We start from the raw sequence: 18,465 nt of genomic DNA, 5'->3' as shown, positions 1-18,465 counted from the left end.
TATAATTTTTGTATTTTTTATTATTAACTGCCACATATATTTCCCAGTAACAAGAGTGATGCAGTGCCACTGATTAAGGTTTCAACTTGAAAGAAATTTAGGTGGCCTGCATCAGTGCTGTGCTTTGTGTATATGAGGTGGTGGGAAGTGGGATGAAATGAACTGGCCTGTTGGAGTGAGGTTATTGGTTCTTACTCTTTCCTAATACTCTGTCAGGAGATAGAGTATCATTAGAGAGAAGTACCATTAGACTCTGCCCACTGATCCTGGAGTGCTAAAACCCTTTGTTGGTAGTTTATCAATATAAATCTGTTTATTCTTAACCTTCGTGTCTATAGCATTTTTTAAGGAATGGGTTTCTATCAGTTTCTTTTTTCCTGGCCTATGACAAGTATTGTTTCTTACGGCATTTCTGTTGCTTTATTCTTATAGCCAAAGGTGAGTTCATTTCTTTCTGTGGTTGAGGCAAAAATCAGAGAAGAAGTAAAATATGGTACTCCTTCCAGAATTCAAGTTAGATATTAGATTTGATCAGTGTCAGATCTTGTAGGCATTTGCTATCCAGATAGATGCATATTATCCATGTTACCAGAATTTCCACCACCACCTCTCTGTTTCTCCTCATTGTGAAGTATGTGGAGAATTGCCCAGATTTACAGTAGTCAGAGGACTGGGGTTAATGGGAAATTACAAGACTGATTTAAGACATGATTTGTTGTAAGATATTCAACTGCTTACTCAAACTTTCAGTTTTATATCCTTCACAACTCTCTGGTTTCAAACAAGAAATACTCTTGAAAATTGTTGGAAAGATTACATTGCAAGGAGTTTATACCCTGTATTCCTTTTTAGAAGTGAGTGGTGCGGTTTGAATTTCTATTTGTGATGATATTTGATAATGGAGTAGCATTGGGTCACTGATGGAAAAAGATAGAGGGATAAGCCTATTGTAAAACCATCCTCTAAGGTGACATCAAGGCACCCTTTCCTAATTTGCTTATAATTTTGTGTTGCTGGCATTTTTGTAAGTGATGATATTAAGTAAGGTCTCCAGACCTCTCTATGGTAAGATGTGAAGTCAGCAGAAATTTCTGCCTGAATACTTTTTATAGGTCAGCAGCATTGTTCATCAGTTGGTCTTCCCAACCCCATCAACAGTTGTGTCAAGAAACCTCCATTTCCACCCCTTGCATCCTCAACACCTCCACAGACTGAGTCAGATGATTTTGTCTATAGTTATAGGCAATCTGCATCTAGCTGGTATTGTCCAGGCCTCAGGAGAGAATGGAGACAAGCTGTCTCTTCTTCCAGTGCATATGGAAAGTTCAGATAGCAAGTACAGCCTATAAGGATGGAGCCTGCAGTGACAGGAATTTGGGTAACTAGATGAAATTGTTTTGCAGGGAATTCAGAGCAACAACTTCCTGAGTCCTTCTTGGAACACTTCATCATATTATTGACTTGAATTTGCTCATAGGGCAGAGTGACACCACCTCCATAGATTTAAGTCTGGTTTAAGGCTTATTTCAGAAACCAGATTGTATCTTTTTGTGTTAACCTGGATCTTCATATGTGCTCTCCACATATGGTCTCATTCTTACTGTGGATATAACATTTTCTTCAAATACTAACTTCTGTCTGATAGTCTCTATTCAGGGTAGAACTGGCCACTAGGAAAGGTGGGGAGTATGGAGACCTCCGTAGAATACTGCTGTCTTTGGGGGGCAGTGTAAAATTGCTTGATAGCCAGGGCCAAAGAGTCATTTTGGTGATCAGTGATGTTGCAGACTCTTCTTCCAGTAGCTAAACAAGAGGAATGGCTGCAGTTTGAACCCAGAGCCTGCATGCGTTTGGCAGTTCCTACACTGGCACTCAGGAAGCACTTAGGATCACAGTGCCCCCGAAAAGGAAATTGCTAAACCCAGCTAAATACCTCAGCAATTTAAAGACTGCCCACTTGCAATCTCTGAACCAAATGTCTTTTTGATGAGGCCTAAAATCCACTTTAGGAAGCCACAGAGGGGAATTTCTGAAGTCATTTCTAACTTCCTGTGAAAATATTCACTTGCTGGCAAGAGATTTCCCAGATAACAATGAATACACAATAAAGTGGGTGTTTCTGCCTGGGATACCTGGCTCACAAATAACCCATTTGGCTTCCCAATCACCCTGCTCTCTGAAACTAGCAGAATTTATGTCTGTGGCTGGAATGGCTCTGTTCAGCCAGGAAGCAAAAGTTTATGGCTAAACCCTTTGCTCTGAAATGAAATCTAGTCTCTTTGGCTAGACTTTATTAGGCTGTATTGTACAGCGATCGGAGACATAAGTATCCAGAATCTGCTGTCACTAAAATGGGACTGGGTTGGCGAGCTTTTTTGTCCTCACTCTCACTCCATGCTGTGTACTAAAAAGAGGAAGTTGAACAGAAATTATATGCAAATCATAGACATTTTCAGAAACTTTATTTTTAATTGAATTTAATATAGCGCACCATTGTTCTCCTTTTATACAACCCATATTGAAATGAAGGCTGAGCTATCACTGGGGTCACTGACTCAATGGTTATAGACTAATCTAGATCCCTGAAATATTGTTTAGATTAATTGCCACTACAACCCAAACACTTGGGTAATGATCCTGTGCTTAATTATTATTGACAAGCTTGCTCTGTCACTGACTTCAGTATTTAGTGACACTCGTAGAGAGCTCCTTTTTCATTTTTAGCTCAAATCATTTGGCTTGTGATGAACTATTTTTAATCATTCAAGAACTGTTGGGTAATACTTACCCTTGTTCTTGACTGTCCTTGGGAATAGCTCCTTAACTCAAAGTGTGACACATGTTTGGGCACCATCAACCTTGCTGGGGAGTCCTGTCAGAAATGCAGACTGTTAGGTTTCATTCCATTGAAAAGAATATTTTACTAAGACTCCTGGGTGATTCACATGCACATCAAGATTTGGGAGTTGGAGTTGATGGACTCAGAGCTTCAGAAGACTTTGGCTAAGAAAACCCTCAGATGCACCTAAGTAGTGTTCACAGTGGTTGGTGGGGTGAGTTTTTCACTTAAGTATCTTAAATACTGAAGAGTCTACAAAGGTATCTCAAGTTGTTTGTCTTACCCCAAACAAGCTCATACTTTCTGGACTGATTCAAACAGTCATCTAACTCTATTCCTTTCTCACAGTTCAAAATGTTGCAAAATAATAAATGGTCAACAGCAGTCTTTTACCTCAATTTTTAAAGTTAGGGGTAACAGGATTGCCAAAGATAGCCTTTGCTGGGCTCAGTCTGTTTCCTGTTGAATTGTTTGATGTTTCAGTGGAATCCCAAAAAGAAACATTAGAACACAAGGATGATTTGCATGGAGAAGACAGCATTGTTCTGTAACGAAGGAGAAAAGGGGCTATTTCCTAAGAATGTGTCATGGAACTTCTTGCTAGCGGAAGGAGGACTTCAGTTAGGTTGGTGATGATACACAGTAATGAAGTTTCCTTGTTTTGACTTCAAACCTCAGGTTATTGGATTTAGAATCTAGAAAACCGTAAGACACTAAATAGCTCAAGCTGTTCTACGAAGACAAAATTTCCCAGAAAAAATTATTGCTCATGTTAAGACATTTTCTGGGAAGTTCAAAAACAACCCATTTATTCTTACTCCCTATTACATACCAAGAAGGCAGAAATTTTCAGCATTTGGAGACAGAAACTTATTCCATTTTATGTCCTAATGCTAAATACTGACATTACCAAAATTTAGTTGTGATTCCTGGGGAAAATGTACTTGTTCTTTGAGTCTCTTTCTCTATTTTGTCTTTCTCAAATTAAAATCAACAAATATTAATTGAACACATCTAACTGGCAAGGTATTATGATGTATGTTCTAGAGGATACAAAATTGAGTGCCCAAGGGAGGACTCAAGTTCCCAATTAAGCTTTATTGGCATTTTAGTCAGATGTTAGAAGGCTCAAGTGCTGTAACAGCAGATAAACATAATTAACAGGTAATGAATGCTTACTATGGTCCAGTTACTGTACTAAGCATTCTAGGGGATTATCTCATTTAGCTCCTTGCCTTCCCTAGAGGTGGGTTCCCATAATGCTCTCTAAGGCAAGGAAGACACATCAACTTGGGGTAATGAGGATAGCATAGATAAGGTGGAATCTGGTATGGACTTTGCAGAAAAGGTTGAATTTTGACAACTGAATCGCCCTAGAGTGATAACTTTTGGACATAAGAACAAGGAAAACAAAGATACAGGATGGGGGAAATTAGAGAGGGCAAAGGTTTAAATTAACATTACCATCTCCAACGAATTTCTTCAAAAAAGATTCCTGTAACTAAATACTTATTCCTCCATTGGAGACTTACTGTTTGTTTACATAACAATACAATAAGAATTTCATTTTTAAAAGTATGTTAGATCTGCTGCTTCTTAAATTATTCCATTCATCAAACAAATATTTTTGAGCAAATGTCAGACAATGGAGATTCAAATGCATGTTTGCCTTCTAAATAACCCTGCAGTTTACTGGGGGCTGGAGGGCACAATAAAACCCTTGCTGAACTACCGTATGTTCAAACAATACCTGCTCATTCCTTGTGTTGAGAAATCTTTTTTTTTTTTTTGGTGGGGGGCAGGTTGTTGGGATTGTGAACAATTCTGCAATCCCGGCACCCAGAGAAACTGTGGGAATGAAAACCTGTGGGATAGTCAGTGTTCAGCACCGCTGCAAGGATGCCCAAGGGTAGCTGCTATAAACTGCTTGTTACTTGAAGAAATTCCTCTGAATAACTGCCTACACAAATGAGAGGAAGTGCTTAGCAAATTAATAATTTTATACGGTTAAATGTTATGACACATTTTGCACATGGTCTGTCTTATCCTTTCATTTTGTTTCTATTTTCTTTTCTTTTAAATTCCATTAGTGAATTTTTTTAGTCCTTTTGGGTCAGACCTGGTGATGCTCAGGGGTTACCCCTGGCTCTGCACTCAGGAATTACTCCTGGTGGTGCTAAGGGGACATATGCGATGCTAGAGATTGGACTCAGGTTGGCCTCATGCAGGGCAAATACCCCAACCACTGTCCTATCACTCTGGCCCCTGGTTTTGAATTTTGGTAAGATTTTTCAAACATTTAATTATATAAAAGAATGAATAACCAAAAATTTAAAACAAAACCCCCTCTCATATTGAGAAACTTTGCTCTGGAAGGTTCTAAAGGCTGACATAGACTATAGGATGGTGATTGGATTGTCCTCATGACCATTTCTAGGCAGGCATCTGTTTGAACACATTTACTTCTGCTTGTTCTACCCAGATCAGAATAACTTTTAATGGTATTTTAAGAACTTTTGTATTTAAAGCACCAATGACAGTGTTCTTCGTGATTAGCAAGACTGCAAAACTCAACTTCTATTTGGATACATAGGGAATAGATCAGGCCTTATAAAATTCTTTTAAAGTATTTTTTACATTATTAAAAGAAGATAGAAAGAAACTTCCCAGTATTGAAAAGTTCCAATTTCCTGGAACTTTTAAAGTGTTACATAGATAACACTTTAAATTATCATTCTTTTGAAATGTTCTTATATCATTCTTTCTTATTACCGTTTACTTTAGTTTTAATTTTCCTCTGGCATCTTCTGTCTATTTTGAAATAATCAGAGTGGGCTGGAGAGATAGTACAGTGGGCAAAGCACTAGCCTTGCACAGGGTCAACTCTGGTCTGATTCCCTGAGCACCAGCAGGAATGATCCCTGAATACAGAGCCAGTAGTAATCTCTTATAACCACTCAGCATGAACCAGATGGAAGGAAGGAACAGAGGGAGGGAGGGAAGGAGGGAGGGAGGGAGGACTAAGTTGGGAAATGTGTATTTTGATGTTTTTGCATGTGGTATGGTCTATTCACTTCTCTATCTCATGTGGATTTTAAAGATTATTTTATGAATATTGGTGAAGAATATAATTTTTATAATGATATAATGAAGAAATCTCATTGCATACTTTATAGCCTACTAATCTGGAATAAGAGATTTGACTCATGGTCACTCTGAAATTAATCTTTAGTTTTGTTTATTTATTCATTAAGTGCTGAAGATATGAAATATCTGAAAGACTATCAAGTCACAAATAATTTCTTTTAATTAACATTGTGGGCTGGAGCAATAGCACAGTGGGTAGGGCGTTTGCCTTGCAAGCAGCCAACATGGCTGACCCAAGTTCGATTCCTCCGCCCCTCTCGGAGAGCCTGGCAAGCTACCGAGAGTATCTCACCCGCACGGCAAAGCCTGGCAAGCTACCCGTGATGTATTCGATAATGCCAAACACAGTAACAATTGTCACAATGGAGATGTTACTGGGCCCACTCGAGCAAATCGACAAAAAACAGGAGGAGAGTGACAGTGATAATTGACATTGTCCTGTACCCATTTGAAAAATCAGAGATCTTTTTGTTATCTTCTCACACTCTGGAAAATGTAGTCTGAATAGTAAATGATTATGAATACCAAATTGTCATGGAACCCCTAAAATCCAGTGCTTTTCTCAGAAAGATTGCTGACCTGAGTACATATATATCTGAGAAGCACAGTGTTGGCATGTAACTTGGCACTGATGAGAAATGCATTCTGAAAGGTGCAAATCATCATTTATTTTCCATTTCTTTTGATTCATTCCTTTGGCTTTAACATTAGTACTTTTTTTTCTCCACCCTAGTACATTGTGCCTTGCCCAAGCCGACATCATTCAAGTTTCTCTTTTCGTTTGTTTTTTTGTTGGGGCACACCCAATAGTGTTCAGGGATTACTCCTGACTCTGTACTCGGGACTCACTCCTGGCAGTGCTTAGCGAAACATAAGGGGAGCCAGGATGGAATAAGGGTTGACTGCATGCATGACAAGTGCCCACCCTGCTATACTATGACTCCGGTCCCTCAGTAGTTTCCTTTTTAATTCTATGTGTTGGTTTGTGGATTTACTATTGAGGAATGTTGAGGATAGAAAGTGTAGGAAAAACTGGTAACCAGTTCTGTTTGTTAAAACTGGTGGCAAGTGTGTGAACAGTGCAACATACAGGGGAATAAAAGAAGGAGAGAGATAATTCAGGAATACCATGATAATATTGTTGCTTTTTAATATTCAGCTTCCAACGTTGTTGTTTCTGGCAAGAAATGTTGAGATGCAGCATTAGAATCTTTTTTTTTTTCTGGAAAGCGGCATGGAGCATGGCAGTGGCTAGGTAGTGGAGGTAGTTAGTGGAGGTCTGCCAATGAGGTATTTATCTGGATCCGACAGGGTGTGACTTCTGGGTGTGATCTCTGAGCCACTGGAGATTGGTGGAAGCAGGCAGAGGATCTTTGTTTCCAGGTCCTATTGAGTCTAGAGTCCAAGGTCACAAAGTTCTGCTTTACCTGGTCCTGTGGGGCTTCACTCATGCATGAGGCTCAGCCTGAGTGGTCTGAAAAGCAACCTGGAATGTGGCGGTGGCTGGGTAGTGGAGGAAGAAGAAGGACTAAAATGACTGTCTGTACTTTCAACATACATACACTGGCATCAGAAGCATCCATTTAGGACCTGATGGTGCAAGCATGGAAAATTCAAGTACAACATCATTGGTCTGATGGAAACAAGAAGGCATCGATTACATCACATCATTTTTGACACTGGAGTAGAACTGTTCCTCTTAACATGCGACAAAAGAGGCGGTAGTGGTGTCAGTGTCCTTCTTAACACGAACTTGGCCATGGGCATTGATTCATTCGAATGCCTAACAACTCGAATCGGACTATTACACTTGAATAGATGTGGCTCACTGTTTCTATCTTTATTGTCTATGCACCAACATCCAATTATGATGAAGAAGAAATTGAGATGTTCTACATGGAGCTGGAGAAGTTCTATAAGGAAGACCACACCTTCTACAAGATCATTGTCAGTGATTTTAATGCCAAGATAGGACCAAGAAGATCGGCTGAAGAACTCCACATCAGGACCCATGGCCTAGAGTGGAATGAACAGGGTGAGAGACTGTCTGAGTTCATCATGTCGACCAAGACCATCCATGGTAACTGGCAGTTCCAGAAGGCCGAATCTAAACATTGGACATGGGAGTCTCGCAGTGGACAGCTCCACAATGAAATCAAATCATATTCAATCGACGGTTTTGCCTGACCAATGTTGCTCTTGTCCCAAAATTCCAAACAGGATTGGACCACCATCTCCTTCGTGCTGAATTCTACTTCATGGAGCAGGGAGAAAGGGCTGCAAAGTATAAGAGAACTCCCAGAATGACCACCAACTGGGAGCTCTTTGGCACTATTGCAGCAACATGGGCAGATGCTATCGTTGATAACATTGACGAAGAATACGGTCGACTGGTTCAGCACCTCCATGATTATGCGAGGAATGCTGAGGAAGAGAAAGCCACAAAAAGATGCCTGTCTTCAAAAACTCTCGAGCTCATTTGCCAATATGGCTGGGGGTGAGCCTCAGGCAAGCACAAGCTAATGTCCGAACTCAAAAAGCAGTGCAGAGAAGTGATAAAGGAAAACCTTAAAGAGAGAAGAGCAGCAGCAGCAGCAGTGCTGGCCATTGGGGCAGAAGCCGGGAAAAGCATTCAGAACACCCGCCTGTCCTTCGCCAACTACAAGACCAAGATGACTGCACTCCGACGTCCTGATGGATCTATCACATCTTCCAGAAGGGCAATGGAGAAGATTATCCATGACTTCTACTCGGATATCTTTGGTAGCCACGTCCACCTGCCCACATACCAAATTCTGGAGGATGGATATGTCATTCCCAATGTTCTCCCTTCCAAAATACGACATGCCATTTCATTGGTAAAGAAGCAAACATCACCTGGCCCAGACAAGGTTATACCCGAACACCTGAAGAACCTGCCATCAGTACCCATCAATACACTGGCTTAGCTCTTCACATGCTACCTGTCTGAATGCAAGATTCTATCCCAATGGAAAACCAGCAGGACTGTTCTACTGTACAAGAAGGGAGTTGCTCGATCTGCCTGTTGTCTGTTGTCTACAAACTGTTCACTCGAGTCATCCTGAATAGGATTGGCAGAACACTAGATAAAGGAAAACCATGCGAGCAAGCCGGGTTCTGAAAAGGATTCAGCACTCTCGACCACATCCACATGGTAACCAAGCTCATTAAGGTTTCTTAGGAGTTCAAAATGCCGCTCTGTCTAACATTCATTGATTTAAAGAAGGCCTTTGATTCTGTTGAGATTGAAGTAGTCATCAAAGCTCTAGCCAAACAGGGCATTCAAACTCAATACATCAGTATCCTACATGAGCTGTATGATGGATTCACCACCAGGATCTCACCATTCTATAAGGAAGTGATCATCAACGTAAAGAGAGGGGCTTGGCAGGGTGGTACCATTTCACCGAAACTCTTCAGTGCCACCCTTGAGAATGTCATACGATGACTGGAATGGGAGGAATGGGACTTATGATAGGCAGTTGGCAACTACACCACCTCTACTTCACTGATAACATCATTTCTAATAACACCAAACATTAGCCAAGTGGCACAAATGCTGGCCGACTTTGTCCATGAGTGTGGAAAGGTTGGACTGCAGCTTAATCTCATGAAAACACTGTTTATGAAAAACAGTCTCTTTCCTGATGTTCTGTTCGCTCTCAATGGAATGAACATCTCTGAATGTAGCAGTTATGTGTACCTAGGTCAAGAACTCAACATGACAAATGCCCTGGCACCTGAGTTATGCAGGAGGAAGAGAGTAGCATGGGATGCCTTCAAGAACATCAAAGAAATAGCTAAGAGGACGAAGAACCTCCAGCTCCGGGCACATCCTCTTTGACTCCACTGTTCTTCCTGCATTAACATACTCCTCAGAGACCTGGGCCCTACGAAAACAGGATGAGAATGTTATTCGGGTCTCCCAAAGAGGATTCGAAAGAGCTATGCTTGGAGTATCACCCTTCACTCAAGTGAGAAGGAATCCAGAGTTCCAATCTCCATTGACGATAGAGAATCAGGGATGCTGTCTTGTTTGCCAAGACATCGAAAATCAGATGTGCTGGACACATAATTCTATTTGGAGATGACTGCTGGACTAGAGACCTTACTGACTGGATTCCGCAGGACGTAAAAGATTGCATGGCCACCCACCTAAGAGATGATCAGACTTCTTCATCAAGACCCTGAACGAATGATTTGAGGCTATTCATGTTCCTGGATCGAGCAGACGGCCACTGGGCTACACTAGCACACGACAGGATGTTATTGGTGCCCGCTCGAGCAAATCGATGAGTAACGAATGTCAAGTTATCAAGTGATCAAGTGATTTTAGTAACAACTCCCATACATAGCATTTTGCTTGAGCGGGCCCAGTAACGTCTCCATTGGAGATTTTGTTGTTACTGTGTTTGGCATATCGAATACATCACTGGTGGCTTGCCAGGCTCTGCCGTGTGGGCGAGATACTCTTGGTAGCTTGCCGGGCTCTCCGAGAGGGGCGGAGGAATCGAACTCGGGTCGGCCATGTTGGCTGCTTGCAAGGCAAACGCCCTACCGCTGTGATAAATGCTGATTCCATTTTTATTACTGTTGTCACATATATTGACACATCCTGCAGGTATTTTTTTCTTTTGTAGGAATAAGTATGTTTTTATGATATTTAAAATATGTTGGCCAGTTCATGTCATTGCACCATGTTTTACAATGTCACCTTATAGAGGACAAGGTGTATAAGTGGCAAGGTGTATAATTTATATGTATATTTATTCTTTTGTGGCTAATTCTTATTAAGTACTTCTATAACTTAAAGCTGTGTATGCTTAAGAGACCTCAAACATGTTTTTAAAAAATAGTTGCAATAATACATGCTTGCTAATATAATAACTTACCATTTTTAGGCAATATTAGCATGTATGTATTACTATTTACAGCCTCTTATTGCAGCTATTAACATGATGGTTGATGGCTTTTATAATTTTCTTTTAGTTCATTACATTTGATGTGCATAATACAACATATATTTGGATTAAAACAATGTACTTATTTTCAATTAAATAATATTTAGTATATGATCACTTGGGGGATTATATTTATGATTATGGAGGTAAGGATAGACTTTTGTTAATTTATTTGGTTACAATCAAAAACAGTTTTTCAGTCTCTTTTCTGGAAACAAAAAAATCACAGAAGTTGTTAACATACTCTGTCCAGGTTGGTGGATTTTTTACATTCACTAGGTTGTTAGTGTTAAGAAAACACCATTTCACTCTAATCAGAGAACATATAAGATAATGAAAGCTCCATTATGAACCCACCATTAGTAACATAGGTACAGCTTGGAATCAGGAAGGTGTGTCTGCCCCGGAGCCACAACTGATGTTTCCAGGAAGGGAGCTGTGATAGTGGAACTGTCTGCCCACATTGGTAAAAAACTATTGCCTAGGGAAATTGAATTCAACTGCCTGGAAAACTGAAAATGAAGGGCAAATAAGACAAGGAGAAGTATACAGGAGCCTGTCCTGTGGCTTAATTTCTTTTCTCATGGAAGATCCAGTGATGAATAAGGACCCACAGCATATCACCTGCCCATCTTTGCCAGACACTCTTCTAAAACACCTGAAGTTTGATGTGACAGCCAGAAGAGAAATTGCTGCCTCCAGAAATGTTTTGCCTATGGCTGATTGCTGAATGGCTGGCAAATTAATTTTGGCACCTTTTCCTTAGTCATTTCAGTTGCATTCCTTCACTTTTTTAAAAAAATTGGAAAGTGTGTATTCACATTGCAGTTAAAAATACATTGACAACACATGTGAAGATAGCATATGACAGGGTTCTATCACAACTTGCCATCTTGCCCTTAAGGATTATAGGATATCCATCTTAATTACCATTACTGATTATATCTCCTATTTTATGCAAATGTGGTTTTTAAAATCTTTAATTGTAGTGACATAAAATTTACTCTTTTAGTCATTTTAGGAATTTTTAGTTACTTTTTTTTGGTGTAGGTAGGGGACACCTTTATCAGAAACTTTAAAACGTTCATTTATCAATATATAAATAATGTTTAAGTTGTGGAAATCTTAAACAAAGGACTGTGGTCATGAATTTAAACTCCTCAGCATTTAAACAGTCCATTCAATGATGCTATGTCTAGCTTTGTAAATATCATCTGAGAATCTATATATGGATGTGGAAGAGGACCTTTGCTGTTGAGAAGAATTCTGTATGTTTCTTCCAGTTATTTGATTTTAAATCTTTATGTACTTCAGAGTAGCCACAAAGGAAAACTTACCTAAAAATAAATATGGTGGAAAATCAGTAAAAGTAATATATCTAGTCAGGTATATTTCTAAAGAAGAAAATGTGGGAAAGTAATTACCAGTTTAGTAAGATTTAATAAAAACTAGGACTGGTACTAAGGTATAGATTATTTTCAATAAGTGTTTGCTAAATATATGAATCAGACAATGAAACAATTTTGCTAACTTTAAAACCATCTTGAATAATATTGTTCCTGCTTTTAAAGAGTTTAATAATTAATCTATAGTATAATTTGGTACAAGAGCAATTCTGTTAGGTAATATAAACATTCGAATATAATAGCTAAAATAACCATGTCAAAAATATAGTCAACAGTCAATAATTTTTAAAAGAAAAGTGCATTATTATTAATTAAATCAAGGGTAGCATTTAAATTAGCAATATAAACAACATAATATTAAGGGAACATCTCTTCTAAAAGAGTAGATTGAGTTACTCTATTTCAAGAATACTATTTTTCCCATTAAATTTTACTGAAACAGATTTGAAGTTCATAATCCCTGGCATAGTAAATTCATAAACCCTGATGAAACAAATTATGATCATATAGTGCCCATAATATTATATATCTCAAATTATTTACTAATGCAGATTAGATTTCTTCAAATTACTTAGAATTAATGGTATTTGCTTATAAAGTCATATATTTTATTTGAAAAAATGTTGAAATCTTATAATTTGGGGAAATTAAAAAGTTTGCGCTCAGCTAAACTCATTGCAGTTAATTTTAAAAATCATATGATTTAGCAATAGAAATGGCTGAGTGCCTTTAAAAAAACACTCTGGGGAAGACCAATTTCTAGATAAACAACCCATCCCCAGCAGCATTGCACAGCTAATATCTAATGTGTGGGAGTAGGTTAGAAGAAGCTGAAACTAATGAGGTTACCCCACATAATCTAATCATCCAGACTGAGCACAAAGCAGACAAATAGCAGAGAAACAGAGAGCATTCAATTTATTTCTAAATTATCCCTGCCTTTTGTATTCCAAGTATCACTGAGTAGAAGGTCAGGCTGTATTTCCCATTGCTTCCAAAACTCTCAGCTTTAAGCACTACTTTCCAAGTTAACTGTTGGTTCGGTGGTAGGCAAGATAGATGCTAGATATTCGAGATAGAAATGATAGACAGGTACACTTTAATTCAGCATCCGCACAAGCAGATACAAAGGATCTCTTCCTATTGGCTAGAAAGTCCCTCTCGTAACTCCAGAACCCAGTATTCAATGGGAGAACCTCAGAGTAGCAGCCTACAGACACCAAGAATCAAAAAGCCAGCTTGCCTTCAGAGAGCCATGCCATCTTGTCATCCTCAAGGGCAACATTCGTGTTGTTTTGCACTTTGTAACTTTAAAACATTGACTCCAGGGCAAAATACTCTCAGAGATACCTAGAATAAAGTAGTTGGGAAAACCAGTTGAACTTGATTTATTAGGAAAAACATTTTTGAATGAAATTTGAGGTTAAACTTCTTCAAAACTAGTTAAATATTTTGTAATATTCAAGTTTGGGGTGGAAAGAAAAAACTCTAGTTTTTTATCTCCACACAGTAAAATAATATATTTTTTCATTGTAACCTGTATTTGCTCATATGAAAGCCTCAGACAAAACAGAAATCTGTAGAGAAAAAGTATTCTACCACTGAGATCCTAACCATTTGTGTTTAGGTGTAAGGCTTTCTAGACTTTCTTATGGCTTTACAAATAATTGTGTTGTAGGTATTTTTAAAGTAAAATACTAAACTAGTTAGTTCATACAAATGTCTACTAATTTGTTCACAGAAGAATTTTGTAATATGATTTTTATTTTATTTTATAATGTAGAAATACTGCTATTTATTCAGCCATTGATTAAGCTGATTGAATTGGGCATGCACTCCACATTACTTTTTTATTTATTCTATTCTGAATGTTAATTTTATTTTATTATTATTATTATTTTACCCCTTTTCTTTGATTTACCGTGAGATATAGTTACAAAGCTTTCATGTTTGAGCTTCGGTCATACAATCATCAAACACCCATCCCTTCACCAGTGCACATTTTCCACCACCAAAATTCCCAGTATTCCCCACACCCCAACTGCCATTCAAACCCTTCCCCTGCCTGTGTGGCAGACAATTTCCCCCATACTGTCTCTCTTCTTTGGTTACATTCGATATTTCACACCAGTCTCACCACCACTCAAACCTGCCAAAAAAGCAATGCTAGGCGATTTGTTTTGTATTGTTTATTATGGATAGAATATAATGTCCAGGAAATTCTGTGTCATTCTCTTCCAGGAGCTTTAGTTTATAGTCCCTGGTCTTGGCTGTTGATGAGATTACATGACATTGGGTGAGGGGTGCGGGTCAGTTTGTGCATGTGACTGCCAAGCTTCTGGAAAACTGGGGAGCACGGGGAAGGAGGCCCAGTCCTGATCCGAGAGGGCTTGGAGATCTCAGTCATGGGTCACGCGTTCCCACATACCTGGGTTTTTCTGCTGGTCTGCTCTCTGGTGAGGTCCATCCCGTCTTGGGTGAGGCTCGTCCTCTCTTGGCTGAGGCTGATCCCCTCTTGGCTGAGGCTTGTCCAAGCATGTCGAGAGTGACCTTGTTCATGGCAGCGATTGGGTTCTGGAGGTTTTCGGCTGCCGGGGTTCTGCTTCGGGCAGGGAGGGAGACTCAACCCACCCCATTCTGAGGTGCCCCCGTGAAGACAGCCTGGCACAGAGTCAGGAAATTCTGTGTCCTTCTCTTTTGGGAGTTTCAGTTTATACTCCCTGGGTCTTGATGAGATTACATGGTGCTGGGGGCAACTTGTGGGTGTGACTGCCAAGCTACTGGAAAAGTACTGGGTACCTGGGAGGAGGACATCCAGTCCTGATCCAAGAGGGCCTACAGCTCTCAGTCATGGGTTCCAGCCTACCTCCACACTACAGGCCCTAACTGCGTCTTTTGATCTCTTTCGAGATTTATGGGTCTCTGAAATAAGGTCAATAAATGAGCTTATATAGCTGAGCCGAAGGTTGTTTTGCCAAAATTAAACTTTTGGCCATTTAATTTCTTGGTAAACTTGGCCAAAGGCACAGCAGCAATTTTGGGGTATCTGGAAATCTGAAGGCACCATTGGGCTGCTGATGTACTCGCCTTGCTGGTACAGGTGGAGCTGCTGGTGGCACCATGCCCCAGTAATATATTTTAGACATACTTTCTATATAAGTAAATAATAATTTTCATTAATTTTATTCATTTCGTTATATCATGCATAAATATGCCATTTGCAGTGATTTTCAACCATTTTGAACAAAAATGACATTTGTATATATTTTAGTATACTAGTTTATTTATTATTAATACTTAGATTTTTCAATCTTTATAGCTATGTACTTTAAAAAATTTTGACCTCTGAAAAATTGGTCTTGAAAACATTTCTATGTATTTGCTGCCTCAGCAGATACTGTGGCAGATTCCCATGCTTCCAAATCCACGCGAATCATGTAGGTTAAGAACAAAGTAGTGCTTCAGAGGGTGCCTATGTCAAGTACATGAGTTTAGAGTCATGGAAAGCTCCATGTGGAAAATGGGATCAATTTCCTGGTTGGGAAAGGAGGCTGCCGCCAACACCAGGGCTGTGCATTCATTTTCGTCTGCCAATTATATAATTCTCTTTTGCAGCCTACTTTGTACCTTAAATCTTCTTTCTGTGTTCTTCTCCTTTAGATTGAGGAAGACACGTGGCAGAAATACTATTTGGAAGGAGTTTCAAATGAAATGTACACAGAATATCTTTCCAGTGCCTTCGTGGGTCTGTCCTTCCCTACTGTTTGTGAGTAAGTGACCATGCACCTTCAATTCTCGGGAATACTTAATATACTTCTTGCAGAAAATACACACACCTTTGCCCAAGAGTCAGGCCCCTGAGTACTCACAAGGGTTCCTGTGTGCTCACTTGGTGCTCTAAAACAGAGGTGGGTGTTTAGAAAGTTTCTGTCTTTCTGATCCTGCTGGATCAAGATTCATTCCATGGTTTGTACTCATTTATGAACTGTAGCTTTTCTCATGTCTTCAGTCATGCATCTGTAATGTAAAGGTGTGAGTAAAATATCTCAGATTTTACTAGGGCAAAAGCAAATCTTCCACTCCTTAATGAGAGGAACTTTTATCTCTCAATCAAGTTGGGTCATAGACACATTACAGAAGCCACTGATGAGATGCTTTCAGGACTAATGAAGAAAGTGTGGAACCAAACTTATGGGAAAAGGCTTGAAAAAGTCTCAGCAATTTAACTCCTGTCATGAGTGACTGGTGTGTTCTAACACAAAGGAGACTCAGGGTCTCCATTTGTTGATGCAGAAAGATGAGTCCCAGCCTTCAATGGCTGCTCTTGGTTGAGTAAGTGCTTACCTAAGAGGAGGTGGTCTCAGGAGCATCAGGTCTCCCAGAAGTCAGATAAGGGCTTTGTCCCTTGTGGTAATTGTATAAGTCCCAGAAAATGCTAAACCAAGAAGCCTGATCCTTTGACACCCCAGATAAGGATACTCAAACTCTGATTAAAAACTAGGAAGTTTGGGGACCAGAGAGATATTACGGTGGGCAAGGTACTTGCTTTGCATGTACATGACCTGGGTTTGATACTCTGTAATCCGTGTGGCCCCCTGGGCAATACCAGGAGTGATTCCTGAGTGCAGAGCCAGGAGCAAGCCAGGTTTGGCTCCAAAATTGAAAATGAAACAGAGACCTGAGTAATAGTACATCAAGCAGGGCACTTGCATTGCACACATCTAGCTGGGGTTCAAACTCCTGCACCCATATGGTCCTTTGAACACTGCCAGGAGTGAAGATCCAGGAGCAAGCCCTGAGCACTTGCAGGTATGGCTCAAGCAAAACAAATCCCAAACAAACAAAAACACTGGGAAGTAAAGGAAATTTCGTAACCCATTGGAATGGGGGGAAAAAACTGTCTCCCTGCTCTTCCTACAAACTAAACTCACCTTCTTTCAAGAGAGGTGCAAAAAGGATAGTCCCAGGGGCTCTCAGGCTTCTTTGTCTCGTTGGTGTTTTGTTCTGGGCCCAGTGGAGGGAATGGAGCAGCCAGTAACTTGGTGTTTACTTGGAGACTCCCGCTGGGGAAGCACAGCAGATGTGTTCTGTCCCAGGGCCCAGACCTCAAGTGATGGCAAATGGTTTGGCTGTTTACTGATATATCTCACACTGCTTCTACAAGAAAGTTTAAATGCTAAATGGGCTGGAAAAGTGACTAGTAATTGATTCAGAAAGGGTCGTTTTCTGGCAATGGATGCCATATTGTAACACCCTTGTGTGTTCCCTTCTGTCAGAGCCATTTCTCACTCTGCCCCAGAAGGAAGCTCCTTGGTTCAGAAACACTGAGGGGCTGTCTGAGGGATACTCTTCACCTTGGAATTTAGGACAGAATGTCCTGGAAGTTCAGGACCTACAGAAGAAAATGATCCTAAGAGCAGCCCAGGAAGCTGCCTTTGTGGAACGCAGGGTTCTCTGAGCGCACACAAGCAGGCATAGCTCTTCATCCTGGATGGGACTAAGGAATTAGCAACCCTTTGGGGATTGAAACCTGAACTCTTTGGTGATTGAACCTGGCTCTCTCAGCTTCCTATTGTCTCCTCCTGAGAGCCCAGATGCTCATATTTAAGAGTTTGAGCCTTAAAAGTGGGTAGAACTGTACTCCTGGAAATGGGGGTTAGGATCCCAGCAGGGTAGATTGGACTCACATTTGCCTTCCCTGGTATTTAGTTTTTTAAAAGTGTATGGATAGTGTTTCAAAATAGTGGTATCATATATGAAAGCTAGATACCCTGTTTCTTTTGAAAATCCATTGCAGTCAGCACAGCTCCAGTTTGCTGTCAGGAAGGACACAGTGTAGACCTTCCAAGGGTGTGTTCACCCAGATTTGTACTGATACCCTGGATCTGGTCCCCAACCTTGACATACTGAGTGTTATAAGCTCCACAACACTTCTGGGCCAAATGCAGGAGTCAGGTTGATTTTTGTCTTTAGAACTTGTTGGTTGATTTTTATGTTTAGAACTTGGACCAGAGAGCTAGTATCGTAGACAGAGCACTTGCCTTGCACATGTCTGGCCATGGTTTAATCCCCAGCACAACATGTAGCCCCC

The 18,465-nt window shown here is 40.1% G+C and overlaps 1 protein-coding gene across 20 annotated transcripts in view; it reads left to right on the top strand.

The window, feature by feature from the left end:
* KCNMA1 (potassium calcium-activated channel subfamily M alpha 1) overlaps positions 1-18,465 on the top strand; it is a 771,897-nt gene that overhangs the window by 580,680 nt on the left and 172,752 nt on the right. For all 20 annotated transcript variants that reach the window (XM_056113556.1, XM_056113555.1, XM_056113550.1 and 17 more), the window contains exon 15: positions 16,035-16,144. In XM_056113556.1, coding sequence (XP_055969531.1) covers positions 16,035-16,144 — 110 coding nt within the window. The remainder of the gene's footprint in view (positions 1-16,034; positions 16,145-18,465) is intronic.

Source organism: Sorex fumeus, unplaced genomic scaffold (assembly GCF_029834395.1).
Source record: "Sorex fumeus unplaced genomic scaffold, SorFum_2.1 ptg000020l, whole genome shotgun sequence".
NCBI lineage: Eukaryota > Metazoa > Chordata > Mammalia > Eulipotyphla > Soricidae > Sorex > Sorex fumeus.
This window is presented reverse-complemented; position numbering and strand designations above follow the sequence as displayed.